The sequence below is a fragment of the Hoplias malabaricus genome, chromosome 7 (assembly GCF_029633855.1).
Source record: "Hoplias malabaricus isolate fHopMal1 chromosome 7, fHopMal1.hap1, whole genome shotgun sequence".
Classification (NCBI taxonomy): Eukaryota; Metazoa; Chordata; class Actinopteri; order Characiformes; family Erythrinidae; genus Hoplias; species Hoplias malabaricus.
In genome coordinates, this window is record NC_089806.1 from 18,474,440 (window position 1) to 18,501,685 (window position 27,246).

At 38.2% G+C, this 27,246-nt stretch overlaps 1 protein-coding gene across 1 annotated transcript; it reads right to left on the reverse strand.

Annotated features, from left to right (window-relative positions):
• esr2a (estrogen receptor 2a) lies at nucleotides 1–27,246 on the reverse strand. Its single transcript, XM_066677820.1, is given in 11 exon segments — nucleotides 1–2,503; nucleotides 7,416–7,651; nucleotides 8,941–9,124; nucleotides 11,195–11,328; nucleotides 12,912–12,949; nucleotides 12,951–13,051; nucleotides 15,571–15,885; nucleotides 16,794–16,910; nucleotides 18,514–18,680; nucleotides 19,629–20,172; nucleotides 27,041–27,246. Coding segments are annotated over 10 exon segments (1,728 nt in total). The 5' UTR covers nucleotides 20,027–20,172; nucleotides 27,041–27,246; the 3' UTR covers nucleotides 1–2,465.

Here is a 27,246-nt window from a genome sequence, read left to right on the forward strand (position 1 = left end):
TGGTTTTATTACAGCATCTCACAAAGCAAGCACAGGTGGAGAGCAAGGCACTGATGCAATGTTGGTGTACAATATTTAGAGCTGGACAAACACCATAATGCTTTAAATTACTGGCCACAGGGTATCACAAAAGTACCAATATAAAAACAAGTACACTTTTTAAAGATGACAGTTTATTCAGTGAGGTGAGTCTTCTAAGATGAACAATTTGTCTCTTATAACATTGTTATTCTCCAGTTTATTTAAAAGGGAAAAAAAAAAAGATTTTCATGATACACAAGAAATCCAACCTGCGCACATTCAACTCCATACACTTTCCACATTCGGTTAGATTTTAAATCAGTAGCTGTCATGTTTGTCTGCGAACTCCTGACTCTAGCTATTGATGGTGTTATCTGATAAAAGCACTGCAGCAGACATTGGGTATAAATGAAAGTCAATGTAAAAAGTGTATAAAACCTTCATAATCTCTGCAGAGTCACTACAGGTGAATGACCTTTCCCCCAGAAAAAAGAAAATATGCATTATTTTATTCATCTAAATGTTCCCAGTTCAGTACATTCCTCATGAATTTAATATTTATATAAAAAAGCCAAACAAATAATGAAACCTTGGCTTTGTTTGGCACAATATTCTTGCCACCAGTGATTATTCTGATGGAGAACAGCTAAGAACAGCACAGTAGATCACTCAACAGACGCCTGCAGGCCACAGATAGGAACGATTATTTCAAAAGTGTAAAAAGATTTTAATGCTGATGTGTCAAAGGTAGAAGCTGCCAAGTGTAGTCTTCTATGTCCCCAAACACACACTGAAAGTGTAAACCAGGACAGTGATGTGCCTCTCATTTAAAACTATGTGCATTTAATTGTTACACTGATCATTTGGCTTGTGTTACAACCTGAACTTGTGGATTTCTCACAGCAGCATCATTGCTTCGGCTGAGAATGTATTGTGAGAAATCCAGCTGAAAAATTATATAGCCATTTAGCATGATTAAAAAAGGAATTATAGAGATGCTAAGGGATCAGATCTCAGTAGTATTAGGCTGCATGGCATAATTATTCGTTCATATGTTTTTTGTAATTACTTTATCCTGTTCAGGGCCATGGTGGGTCCGGAGACTATGGGGACAAAGCAAGAACACATAGTCCATCTCTCTCACACACACACACACACACACACACACACCTACACACCTATGGACGCTTTGTAAAATCAATAATTGTGGGAGGAAACCAAAGAAACTTGGAGAAACACACACACACAAAACTCCTTGCAGACAGTGACCAGAGACAGGGACTTAACCCACCGCCCTGGACCCTATGTGAGTGAATGTGTGTGTGTGTGTGTGTGGAGCTTGTGTGACAGTGACAAAACCTGCAGCACCATCGTTCAATGCAGGCGCTAATATGGAAAACTTTATTTGACTATATGATTAATAACTTTTTAAATGGGAGAACCAGAATTCCATAGTTTGTCTTCTAAACCAGCTATAGAGTACTTGCATACTGTACCGTCTTTATTACAAAAAATTACATTCTATGCACCTAAAAAGTATGAGAATTTGTTTACAAAACACTGACCACTCTCGTGTGGAGCCAAGTGACATGTTTTGTTACTTTACTTTGTGACAAATTAATTCATCCTCTAGAAAGAACTCAATCATTTAAAGCACTAAACAGTTAATTATCATTGTAGATAAAAAATAAAACCTAAAATTTGGTCTGTGGAAAAAGGCATGGCACATTTAACATTTTGGTTTATTTTTTTCTGATGTGTTACATAAAAACTACACACAGATTAGAAGTAAACTGGCACATACAATTTTGTGTTTAATTAATTTCCAATTTAAAAAACAAAACAAACAAACAAAAAAATTATAAAAAATTGTCCACAAATTGTCTTTTGTCCACGGGTATCCAAAGGTTTACATGTGTCTGTTAGAATTCATAAGTGCATATTCGGCAGACTAAAACAACAGAGGTCTTTGATTTACCCTGTAAATAAGCGTCTCAGTTATAAAGCCTCAGAATAGCAAAATACACAGGCACAAGATGGTGATTACAACCTGTTTGGGGACCATAACTCTAAATGTTACAGTGCAACTGTAACTCTGATGTCACTTTTATAGAAGTGTGATTCAGACATAGTCAAGACTGAAGAACACCAGCAGAAGAGGAAAGCTCAGCTTTGTGAAGGTTAGAAAAGAAAGGCTCAGAAAGACTCACAATAAATGCTTTTAGTTTTGCTTCATGGTATGCAGAGTTCTGTGAATGTGAAACAACTGAAAAGGCTTCCAGCAACGCTTACCTCTGTCATCCTCGTTTTCACAATACCACACAGGTTAAGGCTTTGTACAGGTGATCTGTGTTCAGTTCATAGAGCCTCCATTCTCTCCATGTGGACCTTATCCTGGTCCACAAGTAACAAGACTGGGAAAAACATTCATTTTCTAGGCTCTTTTAATCCATCTTCACAACACTAAGGTCACTTTTGAGCACTAGAAAAAAAAAAAAAGAAAGAATTGAGAAGTATAAAGCAATACAACAAAAAACATCTCACTCAGACACATAATAGGACTAATCTGAGACTAGTGTGGAGGCATGGTGACGCAGCATGTAGTGTAGCAGTCGCACAGCTCCAAGGACCTGGAGGTTGTGGGTCCCACTCCGGGTGAGGAGTTTGGTGTGTTCTCCCAGTGTCGACATGGGTTTCCTCCGGTTTCCTCCCACAGTTAAAAAAAAAACAAAAAACATGCTGGTAGGTGAATTGGCTACTCAAAAGTGTCCGTGAGTGTGTGAGTGAATGTGTGTGTGTGTGTTGCCCTGTGAAGGACTGGCACCACCCACCACCCCAAGGTGTGTTCTTGCCTTACAACCCTGAACTGGATAAGCAGTTACAGACAATGAATGAATGAGACTAGTATGGGTTCATGCTTAGCAATGCATCTTAGCCCAAGACTTCATCCATGTTCAAGAAACAGCCCCAAGTTTTTTTTTCTTTGCATCACAACCCTCTTAGACAATTGCTTACCAGTGTACATACAGAACACAAGCCTGTACAGTTATGTTCAAAATAATAGCAGTCCAATTTGACTAACCAGATAATCACTGTTTTTGGTATAAATTATATTACCACATGACAAACAATGTAACAGTTGGTGCAGTAGATTCTTAGAAAACCAACAGACTCAGCATTCATGATATGCGTGCTCTTGAGTCTGTGTATTTGCATAATTAATTGAAAGGGGTGTGTTCAAAATAATAGCAGCGTGGAGTTCAATTAGTGAGGGCAATCATTCTGTGAGGAAACGGGTGTGAATCAGGTGTCCCTTATTTAAGGGTGAAGCCAGCACATGATCTACATGCATTTCTCCTTGAAAGCCTGAGAAAAATGGGCCAATCGAGACATTGTTCAGAAGAACAGCGAGCTTTGATTATAAAGTTGATTGGAGAGGGTAAAACTTATAAAGAAGTGCAGACAATAATAGGCCGTTCAGCCAAAATTATCTCCAATGCTTTCAAATAGAGAGGAAAACCAGAGAGACGTGGAAGAAAACGGAAGACTACCATTCGAATGGATTGAAGAATAGCCAGAATGGCAAAGGCTCAGCCAATGATCAGCTCCAGGATGATCAAAGACAGTCTCAGGTTACCTGTGAGTACTGTGACAGTTAGAAGACACCTGTGTGAAGCTAAACTATTAGCAAGAAAAAGTCCCACTGCAAAGTCCCACTGTTAAAAAAAAGACATGTACTGAAGCGGATACAATTTGCCAAAGAACACATCAACTGACCTAAAGAGTAATGGAGAAACATACTGTGGACTGATGAAAGCAAAATTGTTCTTTTTGGGTCCAAGGGCCGCAGACAGTTCGTCAGACGACCCCCAAACTCTGAATTCAAGCCACGGTACACTCTGAAGACAGTGAAGCATGGTGGTGCAAGCATCATGATATGGGCATGTTTCTCTTACTATGGTGCTGGGCCTTATTACTGCATACCAGGGATCGTGGACCAGTTTGCATATATCAGAATACTTGAACAGGTCATGTTGCCTTACGCTGAAGAGGAAATGCCCTTGAAATGGGTGTTTTAACAAGACAACGACCCTAAACACACTTGTAAACGAGCAAAACCTTGGTTCCAGTCCAACAAACCAAACCAAATTGAGGTTATGGATGGGCCAGCCCAATCCCCAGACCTTAATCCGATAGAAAACTTGTGGGATGACATCAAAGATGCAGTTTCTGAGGCAAAACCGAGAAATGCAAATGAATTGTGGGATGTAGTCAAAGCATCCTGGGCTGGAATACCAGGTGACAGGTGTCAGAAGTTGGTTGACACTATGCAACACAGATGGGAAGCAGTTCTAAAAAAAACTGTGGTTATTCAACTAAATATTAGGTTAGTGATTCACAGGATTCACAGTACATATTTTGAGTTAGTAAAGACAAATGCAGATAATGCTATTTTTTTTAACAGCCCAATGTTAATCGTTTGGTATTTTCTGTAAAGTAGTTAAAAAGTATTTAAATTTCTCTTCAAGTTTTGATTTGGAAAACAGTATGCAATGTTCCCAATGTATGGAAATAAAAACTGCTATTAAGATTTTGTGCTTAACTAATGTTTTTAAACACACTGCTATTATTTTGAACACAACTGTACATCTGGCCAGACTATTTTAATTACTGATCACTTTCATCAACAGAGTTCTGCATCAGATGCCCATAACTATCATTCAAATACAAGTCCACCGTGGAGAAGACACTGACATAATTTTACACTGTTCATCAAATGTTAGACTTGTGTAATCACTGCTGAACTCTGGCTGCTGGCACGTTATCTCAGCACACACTGTTCAACTGGAGAAACTCAGCTGATGGGACAACACGAGCATTGCAAGTATTTTAAGTATTTTAGCAGAATTTGTAAAACTTTGATGAACTGAACAGACTGCTTGACTGTGGTGAAATACATGTGCTAAATTTGTCCAAAAAAAAAAACTGTTTGGAATGGTGTTTTCAGTCTGAAGAGCCAAACCTGCAAGATTTGACAAGTGACCAGTGGCCTCTTAATCCCTAACAGTGCACAAGATGATAAATTACAACACAAGTACCTTTGCCCAGATAAGGCAAAAAAATGGGATTGCAGTAAAACAGGTATGTACGGTTGTACCGTCTTGATTGATGGCAATTAACTATATAGCAATTCTAATAATAAACTGCAATGACTGCAATAAGGAATTGCACTATACTATACTATTAATATTTATGGAGTGTGCTGGTTATCTCAAAAAAGCAATACTTTTCATACAGGCTAGAGTTAGGTTAAGTTAACTTAGGGTTAAGTTGAAAATGTAATGTTTATACACTAGACCAAACTATATTTTTATTGAAAAGACTGTAACCAAACTGTTTACCAGTTAGCTAGGCTCTAGCCAATTTTGGATACAGTTCCTCTTCCATCCTTTTGGGGTCAGTAGGGAGGTAACCTAGGACTGTGTATAAAAAGAGTTAGCCAAGCAGGAAGCAGGGAGAGAATGGTCTTCATACTGTCCATGCTGGTAATCTCCTGGATAGGAAACTAGGGTGACCAGACGTCCTTTTAACACGACATGTCCTCTTTTTTAGACTTAGTCCGGGCGGAATTTCACAAACGACCAGGATTTAGTTTTTCTAGAGCTTAGATAGAATTTCGAGAAGCGTTTCGTTCACAAACCAGTCCCGCCCTCCCCTACTCCGATTGGATCGCTTGACTAAGAATGGGGAGTGGTGAAGTAGCCTAAAATCTTCGGATTGAATGGTCTGACTGTAGAGTGACTGACTATCCCAACTACTACAGAGGCCTACTATAAGAAACTGCAAAGTAGCCTATGGACCTTAACCACTTTGTATATATTGAGTGTTTTTGTGTTGACTGTTGATTCGGGGTTTGTCTGTTTGGTGGCTTTGTGTGGGTGGGGTATTGTGAATTACTTTGCTTGGTGTGTCTGTTTGTATAACTATACAATATATTCATATTTGCATTCAGATTGTGTATTTCTATGCCTCAGAAGACTATTAAAATGTACATAACTTGCCTCTTAATTGCCTCAAACCATACAACTGATACAGTCCCGGGTGATGCTCCTCCTCATAGATCTTTGTAGCTGTCTTATTAGGGGACATTAGTCTACCGGTTATAAGATGACACAAAGCCCTTTTCCACTGTTGGACACCTACGTGGCTCAGTGATGTGTAAACCTTGCAGAATATTGATTGGCCAGAGAGCCTTGTCAATTATAACTAAATGAAGACACCCGGCACAAATTAACCATCTGTAAATTCTCCATTTTACTGCAGTGAGCACATTGGTGTTTATCAGACCCACACCAGCTCATAAAATTATCTTGTGGTTTGCTGAAGAGGTTTAAGCCTCCTTCATTTAGTTGGTGGCCAATGAAAAAGTCCAGCGAGAGGCACTGTTCTAAGCCTTCTAATAGGTCAAGTGCAAAATGTTTACAGTTCAGTACTTGGAAGTGTTTTATATAGTTTAAAATCTTTATTTTTTACTTCACTTTTTGCTTCTTAAAACCCTTGAGGTGGTATCGTGAGACAGAAATCATGAATATATATATATGTTTAAAGTAAGATCATATAGCCTATTTTATTTTAATTCACAAAATTAAGATGTTTCAATGAATAAACTATTGAGACACTTTAAAATAAACTCACAGCACATTGTGAAATTACAGGCATCTCTCCTTCAAAAGGATTCGCCTATTTCTTTTTTTTCCCTTTAAATATAAAAACAAAATTACTCGCTCTAAATTACATTTAGATGAAAAAAAATTTTTTTAATGGAATTCATGAGGGAGATTGCTCTGAAATTTCTTATCTTTTGCAGGCTTGTTAGGGGTCAGTATTTATCTTTAAATATAAATACATTTTAGATGTAAACAAATACATTAGCAAAATATAACACTTGTGATTTATGTTTTGATATATTTAAGATGAAGAAGCAAATGTTTATTTTCTCTTCAGTCCTGCACAAGAAACAGGTCCAAAATGGTCTGACATAAAATTACAGATCTGGTTTTGTGACATCACAAGCTACATTTTGCAGGGGAGCTGTGCAAATGGAGCAGTGAAAAGTCACCAGGGTTGAACAGCACATTGAGGCATGCCGAGTCAATAGTGCGAATGGTGTCTCTGATGCAAACTACTGAACAGCAGCACTTGTGGAGTGTTTTGTTTAATGTGTTTGAGTTAGCACGTATGTTACTGAGTTAAGTCAGTTCAATGAGATGATTCACATATAAAATGTTTTTTTTAAATATAAAGGACATAGGAAAAGGCACTTGCTGTAAGATTCTTTAAAATAATAGTTTTTAAAGTGTGTGACCTGTATACTCTGTAGTAGGAGTATTTACCTGTTTGGCTGAGCTCCACTGGGCTGTCTACATCAGATTGTGACCACTGCTGAGAAGAGCAATTGTAGGTGTCTTGTACTTGGGGGCTGACACTGGGAACAGAAGTCTCTCTAGGGCTAGACTGAGGCAGACGTGAGCTGTGCATGATGTGAGCATCAAGCATCTCCAGAAGCAGGTCGTATAGCGGCACCATATTCTTCATTTTCATGCAGTGGAGGTGGTCCATACCTTTGTTGCTGTGGTGAAAGAAAATAGTGGTTGCAGACAGATTACTCAATCGGTGCACATTATTAAACAGATTAACTACAGAAAAACAAAGATGAGAAAATGAAACAGTTGAATTATCAAGACCTTTGAATGTTAAACTAGATTACAGAAAGAAATCTGGGCCCAGTTTCCTACAATTTAATTATAATCTTAATTCTACAAATCCTTTGGAAAATCCAGCTCTGAGTGATGAGGTCTGATGACAAATAGAACTGATTTACATGCCCATGTTGATAGTCTAAACACTACAATTATGAAAGCAGCACACTTAAAAGCAACATTGATGATTGTTATCAAAAACAATTTTTATAAAATTCATAAAATTTTATTTGCTAGCTCTCACTGGAAACCAGTCTAATGTTAGTAGATAAGTGAAAATTGTTTTCTTCCTCAAACGTACCATTCTACGTTAAAACACAAAGCACAGTAAAAAAACAGAGAGAACAGTTCCCCACAGTTGTAGACAGTGTGTTTAAGAATGAGTTATTTGTCCCAAGATATAATAGACAATAATATCTATTTTAACACAGAGCATTGTGTCTAAATGTCTAAAGGCATAGCTCATGTTTGCAGATGCATTAAATTAATAATAATATCTATGTGACTCTCATGCTCATTCAGACAAATTCAATTAGGTGTATAAAAACTTTTTAAAAATCCCTGCTAAATGCTAATCAATATCAAGAGCATAAAGAGCTTTCAATAAGAACCCATTGGAATGTTCTTAAAAAACTGACTGAAATCCCTTAATTGTAAATATTCTTAAAATAGTTTCTAATGGTTTAGACAATTTAAAGATGGTGATTTTGATGTTAGAAAACATGAATGTAGCATATTAATACATCATTTTTAGATCATTGGATTTTTTACTAGATCATTTTCATATTTAATACTATGCCACTGTAACTGTAAAAAGGCATGGTTTGAGAATGTTTGAATTTTGAATAACGATTACATGGTACACAAAATAAAAAAAAATGTAATAAGCGGTTACAGATAATGAATGAATGAATGAATTTTAACACCTAAACTCTCATGGTTTCCACTGCTTTAAGCAGATATATATATTAATGGTTAGGCTTCTTCTAGAGTTCTAGCATCAATAAAAGATTAAACACACATATTATGGGGAAAAATCCTCTAAAATGCACTACAGATTTTTACAAGTTAATTAACATCACAAGTTATTGTCATTTTATCAACCAGTTCAAATAACTGCTCTTTTATCTTCTAGGAGTGTGGCAGACGTGTGCTGTACCTGACATGGCGTATGTGTGAGAGCAGCATGAGCAGGTGGGCAAGGCGTGTGGAGCGTTGCTGAAAGCTAAGGCCTGTTTTAGAGATAGCCCACACCAATGCATCAGTCACAGAGTCTAGCAGCTGCAACAGCCTGGTTCTGCTCTGGGGTTCCTCTCCTTTTTCACCCGAACTCAGACACATGTCTGTAACAGCCACACAGTCAGTTACACCAGAGTAATGTACTTCCTTCTTAGAAAATGCTAATACAAAGCCCAAAGGATTTGCCAAGTAAGCAGAATAAATATATCATGTTTTGTTTATTCTTAAAGTGTCACTTGTACTGATAATGAAAAACAGATGGTGCAGCTTTACAGGATCTCAGTGTAAAGCACAGAGCAGTGCACAAGAGACAGACGAAAAAGGTTTAGAGGAATCACAGAGGAATAAAACAGGATCTCTCCAAGATACACAACATTATCACAGTACTGCCTGTTACTCATTTATGCATTTTAAATGAAACTGATATACATGTTCAAAGAGCATCAAACCATGCATGTTGTACTCATTAGACATTTACAGTGTGTGAGTGATCCTCCTGGTTACCCTGGCCAACACTCCCTTCAATTAAAGACAGAATAACAGTAAAACATTTGAAAGATCTATGGGCCTTGGCTAAAGACCATTTGTTATAGAGCCATGGTAGAAAGCCAGATTCCACAGCACACTGTGATCCCAAACACACACACGGCTCCTCACTTTGTGTAAAATACTATCATGCAATTGCTTCTCTTAGTCGTTGTTAAAATTATATGTATATGTGTAGTCATGTGGGCAGTCAAGCAAGAGCACTACGCTGCTAACCTTCAGATGGAGAAGTTTTCAATCACTTTTATCCATGAACCTGTTTCAAAAGGTGGAAACAGTAACTCTTTTTAAAGAAACACTAGGTAAGATTTTGTATTTTTGCTCTTGGGCTCCCCCTACAGCTGCAGTGTATAAGTCACTTTACGGCACTGTGCTGAAATCAAGGGGGAAGGGGGAGGAATTTCTATGTCCCTCTTAACGTTACATAGTGCAGTTTCTGCAGTGCTGAATCCAGAGTTACAATGACATCACAATAATTTTGAGGCTGTCATTTTAAGGTAAAAGTACTACCTAGTCTCCCTTTAAAGCAAAGAAATAAACCTTGCACTTATGTTCAGAAACTTGTTCAGCTAGCTTGTTCCAACATTGGTATGGTTTGGTTACATCCAGCTTTACATTTAAAAATTAGTTCTCTAGGGTCTTTATGTGCTTTCATCAAAATGCCACAAAAATAAAACAGCACAATTCTTCCCCTATCTGATCAGCTTGTTTCAGAGCCACTGTGTACCCTAGCAGGAGTACCCAGGAGTGAGAAGCCAGCAGCAGAGGCTGTTTTTTTAGGCTTTGTCACTCTTTATTTTTAATTGCCATTTTAAAAACTGTTTCTTATTTCTCTTATTGTTATTTCTCTTCATTGGTTGTGTTTGTTTTGCTCTGTTTAACCTCCTCTTTGTAAATGCCAGTCTAGAGTTGTGACTGGGGAAAGCAAAGCAAAATTAGGACAACAAATTTCACTCCATGTTTTCTGATGTTTAAGTGGAACCCAAAACTGTCTAAGGTGTCTTCGTTCACATTTTGTGTGTTGGAAGGTGCTCCAGATATATTTTCATATAATTTGACCCATTTAACCATTTACTGCTTCTTCTTCAAATAGTTTAATATGCTATGTTAGCATAAAAGGAGGATTGATTGCAGCCAGCTACCACTATTAGGTCATAAAAATGCTTTCATGTTTTGATGAAACCAATGTCAAGCAGTCAAACTAACATTCATGTTTCGTGTGGGAAAAATTCTTTGCTTGTAAAATGGCAGCAAGGCTTTATATTTATAGAAAAGAAAGACTGCAATTAGGCCCATAATGGTCCTTTTTAATTGTTAACATTAGTTGCACCGTATGAGCTTTATAAATAACAGCAATTACCAATCTGTCCATGTTTATTCATTGTGTGAAATTATTAAAGAACATGTGCTTGCTTGTACTGCTATCAAATTTTCTAATTCAGTAATATGGACTGTTTTCTGACAAATAATACTCTTTTATATAAAAGGCAAATACACACAATTAATAAATGATGTAATGAATAATTAAATAAATTTAAACATAATTAAAGCATGCATGCACATTCTTCATTTAAGAATAATCTCAGAATTTGTTTATGTTAGGTATCAGGACCACACACAAAACTTACTGGAATTAAGGAGGATCATGGCCTTGAGACAAACATATTCCTCTCTCTGCAGATTCAGCTCTCTGAATCGGGCCGTGGCTGCCAGCAGCATGTCAAAAATCTCCACAAAGCCTTGCACACAGCTGCTTTCATCCCTGCTCATCAACAAATAATCATCAGCTTTAAACATGAACCTGGACCTCGCTATAGTTTTAACAACGGCGATGTATTGCTTCCTTGCAACCTCTGTTTTTTAGAGTCTGTATCATTTTGAAGATGCAGTCTTCACATTCTGGATAAAACTAATAATGACCCACAGTTCTTGAGAAGTACCTTTTGAAACAAACAGTGATACTGATATTTTAACACTGCATGCCTCAAAAACATGAGCAGAAAATGGCATCTTTTTCTGTGTATGCCAATTAGATCTGAGAACAACTATTAGTGAAGGGTCCATCAGAAAAAAAGGTGCAGTGTGAGTGCAGAAAGGAGATGTGAGTGTGTGAGCCATAACATCATTAACAGCTCTAAGAAAAGAAGAGAGTTGCAGGGCAGAGAACACATTTAAACCTTTCAAGTCCCATTTCTCTAGGAAATAGCTTTTACAAAGAAAATAAATATTTTGGTAGTGAGAAAATGTGTTAAGCTGTAAAAGTGAGACAAGAATCCCTTCGGTATTACCTGAAAGAGACAGGTTATGAATGCAGTAAAATCATTTTACTATGGATTTTATAATTTTGACAAATTACCTGCATAAAAGAAAAGAGCATAATGTTTCACTTTCACTTTACCAGGCCACTGAGTTACACTACCAGAGCGTAGAAAAACAGCTTAAATTACAGTTTGGCCAGATTGTCAAATGTAATGAACAAAAATGAGCAGGCTAAAAAACAGCAAATCTCTCTATTGAAATACTAAGGGCTTGGCATGTAGCAGATACTGGAAAAAAGATGACTGATGTACTGGTTATTTTTGACATATTCATTTGAATCATACAACCTTTCACCCACACAAAGACAAACACTGAGAGAACTGTTCTATTCTTTGTTGGCTCTGCTATGACCTTCAATCTTGTCACTATTTAAACAGAAAAACACTGATCAAAATCCAAAAATCCACTATTAGATATCAACTAGAGCTCCACATTAATTCTTGTCTGCCTGTCCAGATTTCTGTCAGACCAGTGAATGATGAATCTACTTGTCAGATTCAAAACACAAGGTTAAAATTACAATCAGATTGTCAAATGTTACACATATTTAAAAATCAGATCATTTGCATATTTAATTTAGCACATACCGCAAACGTGTAAGTTTCGCATTACAGAAAACTACTGAGACTTGTGTATAGTGGTTACAAGCACTGAATGAGTTTATATCTTCATCTTCTTAACTGGTCGGAATGTAACCACAACAAGTTTATTGCCCACATGAGAGTACAAAATATTTTTGTCTTTCACAATGGTCAGATTTTGCAATAATACTTCCATATATTTTTGCCATATTTTGGAATTCTCTCTCTCTCTCTCTCTCTCTCTCTCTCTCTCTCTCTCTCTCTCGCTCTCTCTCTCTCTCTCTCTCTCTCTCTCTCTCTCTCTCTCCTCTCTCTCTCTCTCTCTCTCTCTCTCTCTCTCTCTCTCTCCTCTCTCTCTCTCTCTCTCTCTCTCTCTCTCTCTCTCTCTCTCTCTCTCTCTCTCTCTACCCTGAATCGCTCGAGAGCAGATTTAAACACAGTGTACCTGTTGAGGATGAGATCAGGGCAGAAGCTGAGCTTTCCCAGGATGATCAACAGATCTCCACATTAGTCCCAACATCAGCACCTCTAACCAGCAACACTCTAAAAGGTGAACTTGGTCAAAGAGGCTGAGCTCCACAAATCCTACACAGACAAAAACACATTGATAGAAAAAACATTTACACACATTTTGTAGACAGCTAATCAATTTCCTCCAAAACCATGGATATTTCCAGGGATCACCCAGAACCCCTTTCTAGGCGGTGCTGCAGGCCTGCGTCCGGCCCTGCACTCTGGGCACTCAACACATTCTCCTCACAGCACGGCTTATTTGTTGTCGGTTCACCCATGTCATCATCCCACCCTCCCCTCGTCCCCCCAGTCTCTAACCAGACAGATTGTGTGTTTTGTGGATGTTCGTCCACATTGCAGCTGTGCCATACCCAGCCTCTAACTTTACAACTCTCACTTTCTCTTTTCAGGTGCTCTCTCCTGATATGGACCTTCATCATAATCCCCTCCACTTTGCGGTTTTGCTGCACCCTGCCTCTACCTTTACAGCCCATCAGATTGTGCCGCAGACCTTTGCTCCCACCATTCGCTTTGCAACCGCACCGCCCCCTTCGCAGCTTGTGCTCTCTGCTCAGAAGTTGCTGTGGACCTTAGTCCTTATGCACTCTCCTTCACAAACAAGCAGTGTTATGCATCTACTATACTGCTCACAGTCTCTCCTGCTGTGGATCTTATTTCCTGCCTCCCTGCTTCACAGCTACGCTGCTTCCAGCCCTAGTTCACACTTGCTCCTACCACAGACCTTCAGCCCATCCTTTTTCCTTGCAGGCTCTGCTGCTCCCAACCTCTACGTTTACAGCCTCAATTCACCCTCTCACATGCTGACTCTCATCTGGCACCTGCTTTTCACCATCTAGGCATCTCTGCCAACCTTCTTCCAAGTCAGATTTCTCCCCTGCCACCAGGCTTGAGCTCCTCAGCACCAATCAGATTCTGTCTCTTTCAGGGTTTGCTCCCGTGTGACGAGCTGCCTTCTCCCCTGTCTTGCTGACTATCAGTTCCCCTTTTGGGGCTTCCTCTTTTGCCTCACCTGTCATCCCTCTAGATAACCCTTTCTCACCCCCCAAACACTTTGCTTCCTTTTATGCCACTGGAACGGCACCGTCATAATATACATGCCAACTAGGGACATCTCAGTTCATTAATGCCACCCTCTGTAGTAATCAATGACTTTCACATTAGCTTCTAATCCACTTCCTGCTGGCCCAAAGACCTTAGCTGTCTTAAAATCAACTCAGATGACTCGATTGCATTGCTCAACCACTACCCATTTATTGCTGCACTTAGAAGACTCAAATTATCAATCACGCCATCCCTCTTCATGCCAGAATTTCCGTCAATAAAGGATGTTCAATTGACTCAACCTAATGCTATTCCTCTACTGTCTCACATGGCACTCAGTAATGGACCAGTTTACTAAAGGCAGGTATCTTTGGACACACTAACCCCTTTTCGTTCACCTACTCACAATCCAGGGCACCAACCAAACCCTTGACTAAACTACCTCTCAACCTGACCATTCTGTAGCACTGAATGACTAGCATTCTGAATTCCTTTGCAAAAACTTCTGAAATCACCTCCCCGTTTCAGGCTTCATGGCGTGGTCTGTACTAGCAAATGTAGCCTTTAGATACAAAAGTTACAGCCAACACAAAAATTCACTCATTCATTTTGGACCATGCCCAAACTCCTCCCCTCAGCCTTCCCAATTCTGCTTATCGAATGACAGGGCAAAACTTGTCCATCACAGGGCACCACACACTCACACCTAGGGACAATTTAGCATGGCCAATCAACCTAGCAATGTGTGTTTGTGGACTGTAGGAGGAAACCTACGCAGAGACGGGGAGAACACACCACACTCCTCACAGACCAATGACCTGAGCTGGGGCTCAAACTCACAACCTGGAACTGTGTGCCAACAAAATATTATTACACATAAATAAAATAAAATATATGAATAATAAATAGAAATAAATTATAGCAAGTCAAGTTATCTACCTCATTCACCTCAAGTTCTTCGTTGTTGATATTGATGCTAATAGCGCAAAGGTATTCAAACCATACATCAAATTCCTATAGTTTGCTCTGTAATTTTCTAAGTAAATTTTTTTCTACGTACGCTGGAACATCATATAAACACAAACACTTTATCAGAAAATAAATGGTCACTAGAGCATTGATTATTTGAAGTACTTGTCAGACGGAAAGTACATAAACATAAATACCACTCCAAATGGTGTCATTTATGGGGGGACATAAATGCAGCAGTTTCCAATTTTGAGCGGGACACATGCAAGTTGAAAAGCCAAATGCCATTCCAATTAAACACTAATAGCTTTCTCCACTCATTTGGGCGTGTAAGAACATTGTAATATGCATCTAGCAATGTTAAAACTAATACATTATTATATGAGTATTACAAAACAAACATAGGCCGTAACTAAATGATTATTTCTTTAAATAAAGCTAATTGGTACAGGACTTACAGTAAACTAAACACTGAAAAGAAAAATCCATAGAACATCCACTTGTGGTTCCAAGTGCAAGATGGAAGAGAAGTCCACAAAAAGGCAAACATATAAACGCACCTGGGATCTTTTTGGCCCAGGTGATCATATGGACGAGTTCTTTGTCAGCAAGGTTTGTGAGAGACATCATGACACTAGCCTCAGTGAAGGGCTTCTTCATGTCTTTCATCAGATAAATTTCTGGTGGCTCCGCCTCCATGATGCGTGCGATGAACTCCTCCGGGTTCAGTGTTGTAGTAAAAACCTCTTTGACTCTGATGGGTGGAGCTCCTCTCCGCTCTGCTTGTCTGGCCGTTAGTGCTCTGGCAGGAAAACGCATCACTCTCCTTTGTTGTGAGCCTCCACGACTATAACTGCCACGGTCTCGACGCATACCTATCATACACAAACACAAACGCAAATAAATCTGCTTAATTTTTACCACCCAATAGTACAAAAATTTATGATGAAATATGATTGGGAATATTATAAAAAAATAAAAGGAACAAATGTAAATGATCATTCTCTGCGTCCATCGGTGGAGAAGAAAATATATTCCATAGACCATAATTCTTTATCAAACTGCACTAAGAATGAAAGCTGGCAGATAAAAGCATAGCACAGGCAGCGATGGCAACAAATCCATCTCCACAGCAACAGAGGTTTAATTTAGCTTGGAGCTAATGAATTATTTTTATAACTGAGTAATCTATCTCAGATATTCACCTTTGCCACAATGTTCTATCCACACATTTATAACAAAAAACAAAAAAGTAAAATAATAAATATATGAATGAATTTAAAAAAATCACATTATTTATTTTCATTCAGGACAACTGCATGATTTATTTGTGTGTGTGTGCGCACCATGAATAATAATATCAATAAATAAACAATTACCATATCATCATTCATAGGCCAGTATATTGCTTTTTAGAATTGCTGACCAAGTTGACAAAGTCCATATTTTAAGCTTGGACTTCATGAAACATAGTATGAGTTAAAATAGAGAGAGTGGAGAAAGACAGACAGACAAAGAGCTGCAGACTGATCAACATCAGATAAAAACAGGTAAATAGATATACAGGCACATAGATTTGATTATCACCAAAAATATTTGGACACATCAATCTTTGGTAAATTTTAATAATCTCCTTCTGGTTTATTTTTGAAAAGTTGAATAAAACTGCATTAGTTTCAAATGAATTCAAAATTAATGTTAATTATGGAATGGATGGATCCATAGCTAGACTGAGAGAGGAAGAAAGAGAGACTGAGAAAGACAACTGCAAATAAACGCTTACCACATTTCATCATTCCAACTTCATAACATTTGCGAAGTCTGCAGGCCTGGCAGCTCTTGCGACGGTTCTTATCAATGGTGCACTGGTTGGTTGCAGGGCAGATGTAGTCATTATGGCCTTATCAAGAGACAGAATATGTGAGAGCAGTGGCATTCACTTAGACCTACCAAAAGAGATGAGTTGAAGAAACATTATATATATATATATATATATATATATATATTAATTTATTGTCTGGTACAGATATTTCTAACTTCTTTCTATTGTCTTGCTGCTGTGACTGCTAAATTTCCCCTCAAAGTGGGATAATTATAATTATTATATTTATAATGTTAGAAGTTTAGTTTTGGACCCCAAACAACTCTCTGACACATCCCAGGGCTATTGGTCCACTCCAAAAATGTAGTTCCACAGCACCATAACCAAATTTTAAGGTGATTTAAACCCCCCTAGGAAACAGTTGGCACTGGGCAGTTTGATAATAGACTCATGGGCAGCTGCACCAGAACGTCCCATTCTATTCACAATGCCTTTGGTTTAAGATTAATCAAGCGGTGTGTGTGCAAAATAACATCTGTGTCAGCAATGCATTCATACTGAAGTAGCAGAATTTACTAATTAGAACGTGTATTTGGAGACTTTTGTATGTATAGTGTGTCTAGGATAAAAGAGCACAAGAGCTAAAGAGTAACTCTGAGAGAACACCTTTTCAAAACAAACAAAAACAGAAAACAATGTCATTACTGGGTAAACTCTTAATAGAGAACACAATGATGTGCTTCTTAAAGCCCTTGGGGCTGGAAACAACATGAAGTTTCCAGACAGATAACAGCAGCACCTTATTAAGACAGCTGAGGTGTGGGGGCAAATTAGGACAATGAGTTCTCAGTTTGTGTGATGTGTGGTTGTGTGAGATTGAGTTTTATTATTCATTCATTCATTCATTCATTCATTCATTTATTTAAACTTATTTTTGTTTGTTTTATGTAAAAAATGCATTCACTTAGGGTCCTAATCAGAGGAATTGGTTAAAATATAGAAGTTGCCAGGTCAGTGTGACAAAGATAACCAGTGCAAACAAACCCATCAGGGTTGAAGGGGGAGCTTGGTAAACAAAACAGAGTACAGTTTTTGTAATGACAATGAAAAGGGTCATCTGTACCATGAACATTAATGTAATTAAGCACATGTGTATGTGCAAGTTTGTCAGGATTTGCATGCAATTATTAGAGTTTGGTTTTCAGTTCTGGTCAAAATGAAGGGAAAAATATCATGTTACAGCACAACTAATGGGGCAGTGGGATTCTAACAATTCTATCAATATGTAATCCATAAGCAGTTGTACAATGGCTATTGCAATAACAAGCCCTGGCACTGACCTGCATTTTCCATTTTAACATCAGTCTGAATCACACTGTTTAGTCTACCACCCTTAGTGGCATAGTTCTAAAAACTGGTATTTTAGCAGTTAATCAGACATGTTAGGCCTTCAGCTCAGCTCTTGAAGTCCCAATGAAAGAGTTAGATTTGTTTTAACTACTATGAATTTTGATTGGACAAAGTTTCTATTTTTAAGAGTTTAACCATGTTCTGACACAAACCTAAGAATGAAATAAGATTGCTACTACAATCTGTAGCAGAGCTGAAACACATAAAAACTTAAAACAAGGCTCTGAAGGTTTCCCACTTCTCTAACAAGTTTCATTCAAGAGCTTGTTACCTTGAATACTTCTTTTGAAGAAGGCTTTGCATCCTTCACAGGACCAGACGCCGTAGTGGTAACCAGAGGCATAGTCACTGCATACAGCACAATAGTGCATGTCTGTTTTATTCTCCACAGAGCTAAAGTTCTCATCACACTCCACTGACCTTTTTCCTATTGGTTTGCTGGAGAAGAGAGAAAAATAAATCATGTCAGGGAAGGCTCGGTTTACATTATTCTTTCAAAGCAATATTTCAATGAAAAATCAATTATATACTATTTCCCCAATTTGGTCTTGCAGCCAAGACAAATAATGTGTCTTAAACGTCCTTCGTTAGTCTTGGCTGATTTAGTAGGACAATGGGAAAACGCTTCCTTTAAGCTGTTCCTTTAAGTAAGGTCACAAATAGGAATTAGAGGCTGATATTTATATCAGATAAGTTTCATGTGTCTTCCCATGCCCATACTGGTACATGTGCCTTACACAGATCATTCATTCATTCTGTAACTGCATGTCTGTTCAGTTTCACGGTGGGTCTCCTGTCTACCCGGAATCACTGGGTGTGTGGCAGGAATACAATCTGGATGGGGTGCCAGTCTACCACAGGTTACACAGGTTAGCATTACAAAGAAATGGAACACTATGTTGTAGGGGTAAAATGCAGGGGGGGGGGTGTTCATTCAAGGAAACATTATGTCCTGTAAATAAGATTTAACACAGTAAATGTGAACAGGTAAACAATTTTTAAATGTAGCACAAATATTCAATAGTTTCTTCATTTCAAATATTGTACTGCAACTCTGAAAAGAATGAAGTGATTACAGAAAGTGGCTCAATGGATGAATAAATGAATTGTGTATTGCACATATGTCCAAATATCGAGATAAAGTTTTTTGCTACAGCACACTAAGATAAACATTTGCTAATCCAGATATTTACCCCAGTTACCACAAAAACGTGCATGTCCAAAATGACAACACTGAATTCAAGTTAATGAAATGATTTCATTTTTTGGACTTTTTCTATTGTTCAGAACAATTTTACACGGCTAAAAGGGCAAATTCAAATATCATTGAGCATCCCTTGAATATGTAAAGAAATAAAGATTTCATGTTGTAGGAGGCAGCGGTACCTGTTCTCCTCAGGTGGGTAATCATGGGTTGTGAGCTCCTGCCAGGCTCCACTGCTGAGCTGGTTCTGCTGGACGTGTGTTTGTGAACGGTGCAGGGTCAGTGGGGACATGTGACTATGAGAGGTCCAGAAGATAGTGGGGCTGAGAGACTGCCGTACTGAGGGGCAGTCAGAGAGGCTTCCGCTGCTGTAGCCCAGCAGAGTGGGACTGTAGAAAGGCAGGGTGGGGAAGTCATGGTTGAGGTCTGTGTATGGCGAAGGGATACAGACAGGGTGGCTTTCCATGGGCAGAGAAGGGGAGGAGTTAAAGACCGGTGAGAGCACCTGCCCTCCTACTTTGCTAGACTCCACCTCCTGAAGTTGCAGCAGGGGAGCATCTCTCTCTGGGGATTCAGACATGTTGCAGCAGTTGAGAAGGTCTATCACATCATCAGTGTTGATTGGCAGGAGTAGTGAGAGCAGGAGAATAAGTCATTCATGTGTAATGCTGTGCAGGAGGAACGCTGACCAAAGGACTACAATGTCTTCCTTACACTGCCCTTCATCTAGAGTGTGGGAGAAAAAAAAAGAATAAGTGGAAGACAGATATGCAGGCAATGTAAAAAGAACATGTGCACAAAAGATTTCTTCAGTTCTCATTGGTTGAGCTCATTAATTTTATTGTAAACACACAAAGATAATTAAATCTGAAAACGGACTGCATTAGTAATAAGTAATAAGTACTGATACCACTTCCTAATCCTAGGTCTATCACAAAATAATTAATGTTGCATTCACAATTTTTTAAATGATAGTTACAGGAGAAATGTTTATAAATAGGAATGTGTATCAAAACCTGGTTCCAGAACATTAAAAATGTTTTTATTTGATTCAGTTTATTGGTTCCACAGCCAGGACCAGTGAGTCATATAATACATTACTTGGTTTCAATCTGATATGCTGTTTTCCAGCCCAGTTAGCATATTAGCATTCTTATACAATATATCTAGAGATATTTTGGCTAACCAGCTGATCCCTGCATGGTACAAGGTAGAAACGTCAAATATAATTACAGAGCTCAGTACTGTTAGCAAAGATTCCTTGACCAGTGACAACTGAACAAGTATTTCCTAAGATCATTAACTAACAGTAACAGCACACTATGTCAGTGAAGGGGAAAAATTAGACAAAGTACTAAAAGTAAAAGCAGTCTACAAAGCACAAACAGGACCAGAGGTAGCTGAAGAAATGAGTGACATTTTACATGACTTTGGATAAAACTCTTGACAATTCTGTAACAATAGATGTGTCAAACAAAGAAGAGTATAACATTCTTGAATCACACATATCCTGTACACTTATACAGCTAGCACCTATGTTTTTCACCAAACTTGAATCAATAAGAATTATTCATTTATTGTCTGTAACCGCTTATCCAATTCAGGGTCACGGTGGGTACGAAGCCTACCTGGAATCATTGGGCACCTACGGGCACTTTTGAGTCACCAATCCACCTACCAATGTGTGTTTTGGGACCATGGGAGGAAACCAGATAACCTGGTGGAAACCCATGCAAACACGGGGAGAACACACCAAACTCCTCACAGACAGTCACCCGGAGCAAGACTTGAACCCACAACCTCCAGGTCCCTGGAGCCATGTGACTGCGACACTACCTGCTGCACCACCGTGCCCCCCTGTGTTACATCATCTTTGCCATAAATTACACTTTTGAAATGTGTGGGAATAGAGGATGACAAATTGTTGCAGTTTTGGAAGTGGAATATTTGTACATTTCTTGCTTGATACAAGACTTGAGCTGCTCAACAGTCCATGGTTAGCACTGTCCAATTCTCCTCTTCACAATGTGCTATAGGAGACAGATCTGTCATTTTGTAGTTTATTACATGATTTGAACATAGCAGATGTCCTTCACACGGTGTAAAAATTTCACAAAGAATAGACCAATTGAAATGATCTTTTTACACTGACAAGGTTTTTCCTTCTCCTGTAAATGTACTATTTTTTAAGATGTGTGTCTTTAATTAAACATCGATGATATGCAAGTCACTCATGCCGCGGTCACTGATGAGCCAACAAAACTATGACAGATGTTGACTTTTACACCTTTGCACAGAAAACTTTTTCAAAAACACAAACAAAATTCTGCTGTCATTCAGACCACTTTTGAGTAGCTCAGAGAACACGGCACCATTTCTGCACTGAATTAATGTATGGCTTTCTCGCTATGTAACAGAGTTTCACGTTGCACATGTTAAGTGACAAAGGATTTGTGAAGAATTCCCATTCCCGTTTACCATAGTAGCATGATAGTTCCTCATGCGATGCTTTTTAAGGGGCTAGAAGGCCATGCTCATTTAAGATTTCTCGGGATTCCCTGAGTCTTTTCACAATATCATGTATGTAGCATGTATATGGTGAAAAACCTAAACATTTTTTAACTCGCATTGATTAAAATGTTCTTTTTGAACTGCTTACTCATTGCATGCAAAAGCTGCTAAGCCATGACCCATTTTTACTTGCAAAGACTGAGTTTCTAGAGAATTGTTTTTTAATGCATTTCACAAACTTTCTCAATTTTCTGGAAATGTGCTAGAGCTGTGAATGATAAATCCAAGTCATGATTTTCTTCTTCTTCTTCTTCTTCTAAGAAACCCCTGTTAATAATATAAATAATGAGGAAGGTTGTATCATTGTGCAAATCTTTCCCAAAACTGCAAAATAATATACCCTAATGCTGAAAGCTGCCAGTCACTTAATTTTCCATGCACCGCTGGCAGCTGTAGGTATAGAAATTGTTAATCTAAGCAGAGGTTCAGAGGAAAACTGACTTTCCAGTTTCCTTGCAGTATATCAAATTAAAGCAGAGTTATAATGTAACCAAAGACTATAGACTAATTCAAAGAGACAGAAATTGGCATAAGTAATAACTTCTAAATTTAATCATCAGTGTACACGTGTGTTACTTATTGAATAGAAAATGCTTACAATCAACAAGAAGCAAACTGATCTAAGGCTGCCAAGGACTTTGGAACCTGTAAAAAAGCATGTTGAGGTGTCAGGCCAAAATAGCTCTAGCCTTCAGAAGAGCTGAGTTCCATATTCAATACGTCACACAGTGAGGTGAACACTGAAAGCAATTTCCTGCTAAGTGCTTTCAAATGCAACTAATCTTCAGCGTGCACACAGCGCACACATGAAAAAAGGAATTTCTGCAGCATAAATCTAAAAGGAACATATACAGTCAGACAATATATTGGCCATTGTTCACTCTCTTACACTCTTTCACTTGTTCTGGCAAATAATATGACATACCAAGATATGGCTGAATAAACAAAGAAGAGATTCATAATTACTGTGTCCAGACTTGTTTAAAGTTTAAGTATTCAGTACGTATTACATAGCTTTTGTTGTTTGTTACAACAATACCTTTACTGTTTATTTCAACTGAAAGAGTAAATAATATGTGCTTTACATGTTTAAGTTTAGTTACTTTTGTGATAAAGTACATTATACCCAAATTACAGTGAATATTTGAGTTAGGCAAAAAAATCTTCAGTTATTGTTGCATAAATAAATAATATAAATATATTTGCAGGTTTGCGATTTCAGGTTTTGTATTACAAAATGACATTCTGAATTACTGTAGGTGGATTTAATGGGAGATGTGGAAAATATTTTTTGATTTTTTATAGTGATGCAAGTGTCTTAATAGAGCAATAACCATTCGTAAAGCACACATTAACTCTTACACTGGTTGCTATTCCTTTATAAATGTGGTTTGCTTTGTGATGCAATTCAGTCCAGAGCTGCATCCCTCATGCTGCTGGACACGCCCACCAGTGACACATCATCAGCAAGGCAACTGGGCAGTTTTATCACTTGTGGTGTGCAAGCACACTCAGAGGTTTTCTTGAATTGAAGGCATAAGTCAATAATCAGTTTTACATCTACATTCAGGTCTACATTCAGAATACACTCTGCAGAGAAGTATTCAGACACTCCTCCATAAGGGGAAATTCAAGTACTGTGTGTTAATTTTGTCTTCTTCAGATGTTAATATGTGCATAATGTCTATGAGAAAGCACTGATGGCAAAATGGCCAGAGGGACAAACTCAAATTAATATAATCATTGCATTGTATTTTCATTAACTAACCCTAACCTACATCTTACTTTAATGGATTTTCTGTTCTCTTAAATGGAAAAGACTCAACTTGACTCAACCTACCCCACCCCCAATGGCAATTCACACTAAATGCATTCTGGTTTAATTTGGTGCTGTAAAAGATGTAATTTATGATGGGTGCTACTAGAAAAGTAATGACAAAAATCTTCATTAAAGTCTTACCAACATTTAAAAACGGCTTATATTTGGTTCCTTCTAATTAGTATATACATTCACATGAATAAAATATATTTAAGCAACATCATCATTTATGCATAACTTTTACATAAACATTGCATTTATCTCCAGCTCCAGCTTTCATAAAATGCCAGCATTAAAAAGAAGATAGTTTAGTTTTAGACTGAGGAAACTCTGCGTTGCATACCAGAAACAAAAGCCCAAGGCCATGGTGCTGTCCCCCACTCCAGCTTCCCTCACTCCCTTTCTCTGAGGCGGAAAAAGGATAAGGGAGAGGCAGAGAGGGAAACCATTCCCTGAAGAGGAGGACTGGGAACCAGACCTACAGCACTTCCAACCCTGATGAGAAAGGTGTGTCACATTCCAAATCTTTTAGTTACTTGTAAGCATCAACCAGTTCTGTTCAGTTTTATTTGTGATTATCTGAAAATGTATAATAATGTGAAAGAAGTGAAAAAGAGAAGATAACATCACTATTTTAATAGGGGTTCATAACTCACATTCTTGATTCAACTGCAAACAAATAATCACCTATTAAACTGTAATGACACTGTCAACTGAGTAACAAAGCACAATTTTAAAAATGTTAAGACATTCTATAATAAACACTTTGGCAGCATTCATCATTTACCGGAAGATGCACCATGCAGACCACAAAAACAGTTCAGCCTAAAGCATCGACCTTCAGTCTATTTTTGTCAGACAGAACACCTCTATGAATCAAGTATCTTGTGTTCCAAGGCAAAGGGAATTTGTATGATGTCCAAAGAACAGCCATAAATCAAGATGTTTCAAGGCAACCTAGGCATAATGGCTTACAGTCTTTAATTTAGAGATATGTACTGTTCATGTCGTTTCTGTGCAGTTGATTGAATCACAATTCTAAAGTATAAAGTACTACACAGACACAATGGAAATTACTACACGATGATAAAATGTGTTTGTCACATGAAATCTAAAGGAATGGGGTGTGCTACTATATGTGGTGACTTAGAGCACAAATGGCAGTAATAACTTTAGGTTATACTAATTCTACAACAGACAATGAAATACTCAGATTTAGTCAGTGAGAATTAGGGTTGTGTCCAGTAGAACTGTGATTGTTGACAGCATGTCTCAGTGAGCACAATGACAGTGAAAGTGGACTCTAGGCATGTTTCAGCACACACATGTATTTTTTTTTTAAAAATAGTAACTTTCAGCAGTAGCCTATGTTTTAATAACAAAAGAAACATGTTTTATGTGGTTTGTAATGCCATATTTTATACACACTTAACAATTATTGTATTAGGAACATGAACCTTGTATTTACCCTCATTGTCCATTGCATGAGCTCCACTGACCATGCAGGAGCAAGTTATAGCTCTACAGTTACCCACTGTAGTCCATCTGTTTCTGTGCATACTTTCTTATCCCCATTTCACCCTCCTCTTTAGTGGTCAGGACCCCAAAGAGCAGGTGTGTTCGGGTGGTGGATTATTCTCAGTGCTGTAATGACACTAGTGTGTTAGTGTGTGTTGCGCTGGTACTAGTTGATCAAACACAGCAGTGCTGCTCAAGTTTTTAAACAGTGTCCACTCACTGTTCACGGTTAGAGACACCTACCTCGTTGGTGCATCTTGTAAATTCAGAGACAGTAGCTTATCTGCTGCTGCAAGGTTTCTGTTTGTCGTCCCCTATTCCATCTGTGAACACACGATGCTGTTGGCTGAATATTTTTGGTCGGTGGACTATTCTCAGTCCTTCAGGGACACCGTGTGTTAAAAACTCCGGCAGCACTGCTGTGTTTGATCCAGTCCTACCAGCATAACACACACTAACACAACACAATACAACCACATCAGTGTCACCGCAGTGCAGAGAAGGAATCATACCTGCTGTGTGGTTGTCCTGACCATTGAAGAACAGGCTAAAGTGGGGACAAGAAAGTACCCAGAGAAGCAGATGGACTACCATCTGTAATTGTAGAACTGCAAAGCTCTCCTGTATGGTGATTGGAGCTGATACAATGGACAATGAATGTAGATGGACAGTGAATATCTTTCATTTCTGTACCCCTCTTTATTGTCTGAGTGGAACACCCTTTGGACAACACAGGGTATGAAAGGACAGCATGGAAACTTTATCGTGATCAGTGAACTTTCTCAGACCAATAACGCACTAAAAGAGTAAACCATATAATCAATCACAAAGTGATTTGAAATTTGAAATTTTGAAACTAACAGTATTCTGCAGATATTTAAAAATTGGATCTTGAATTATAAATAATGATGGTATTTCAGTGCCCAAGATATTATCGCATGAGTTGAATAATGTGATAAACCTTATCTTAAAGCTCAAAGAATTAGGAGCAATCAATGAATAGACGTCATCTCGATCCATAACTCTATAGCACAAAATTATATTTCAGATATACTTATAAACAAGCAGTTCATGACAAATATCCCGTGTGAGTGGAGTGCAGTGTGATATAGCTTACAGTAAAATATGTTTATAAATCAGTCAATAAATCAATGTCATCTGTATCAATAATTAAACACTTGTAGGAAGCATATTTTACAGATCACCTTATAAATATACATAGCCGTCCACAACAACACAGAGTGAATTGACTGTAATGGTAGACTTTTTATTATTATTATTTAATGAAAATATCTGCTATATAAAAGCGCTTTAGGAACTATGTATATTTTTAAAGCAGTTTACGAAGGGATTTTAATCTATGCTTAAAAGTATAGTTCAGGATAAAAACATAGTGTTGGGCTTCTAAGAGAGCAGAGCAGTCCACGATCAAAAATCGTGTGAGTTGAATAACCATAAAATCATATCAGTGTGGTACAGTTATAAAGCGTCTCATGGACACGACTTCAAAAACTGTCAGTAAACTTAAAATAAGCTTAAATCAGAGAAGAACTAACACCGCCGTTCACCAGAACACTGTGAGGTGAATATCGCATAAGATGTCTAGATTCAAAGTTCAGTAGTTTAAATTACAGATAAACGCGTTATAATGATGAATTTCGCACGCACACACATCCGTCTGTTTACCTGGAGCGTCTGTTTCAGTGACATAAACAGGCGGCTGCTCTTCTCAGTTCCGCGGGAAAATATTTCGTGCCGCCAACACTTACTTCACCGCTGCGTTGTCGCCTTTCACCAAACAGAGAGACTGGGGGAAACAAAAACAGCCGACCTTCACCACTACCCGTTTCCGACTGTTAGTGATCTGAACCGGGGATTGAGCAGCTCTCTCT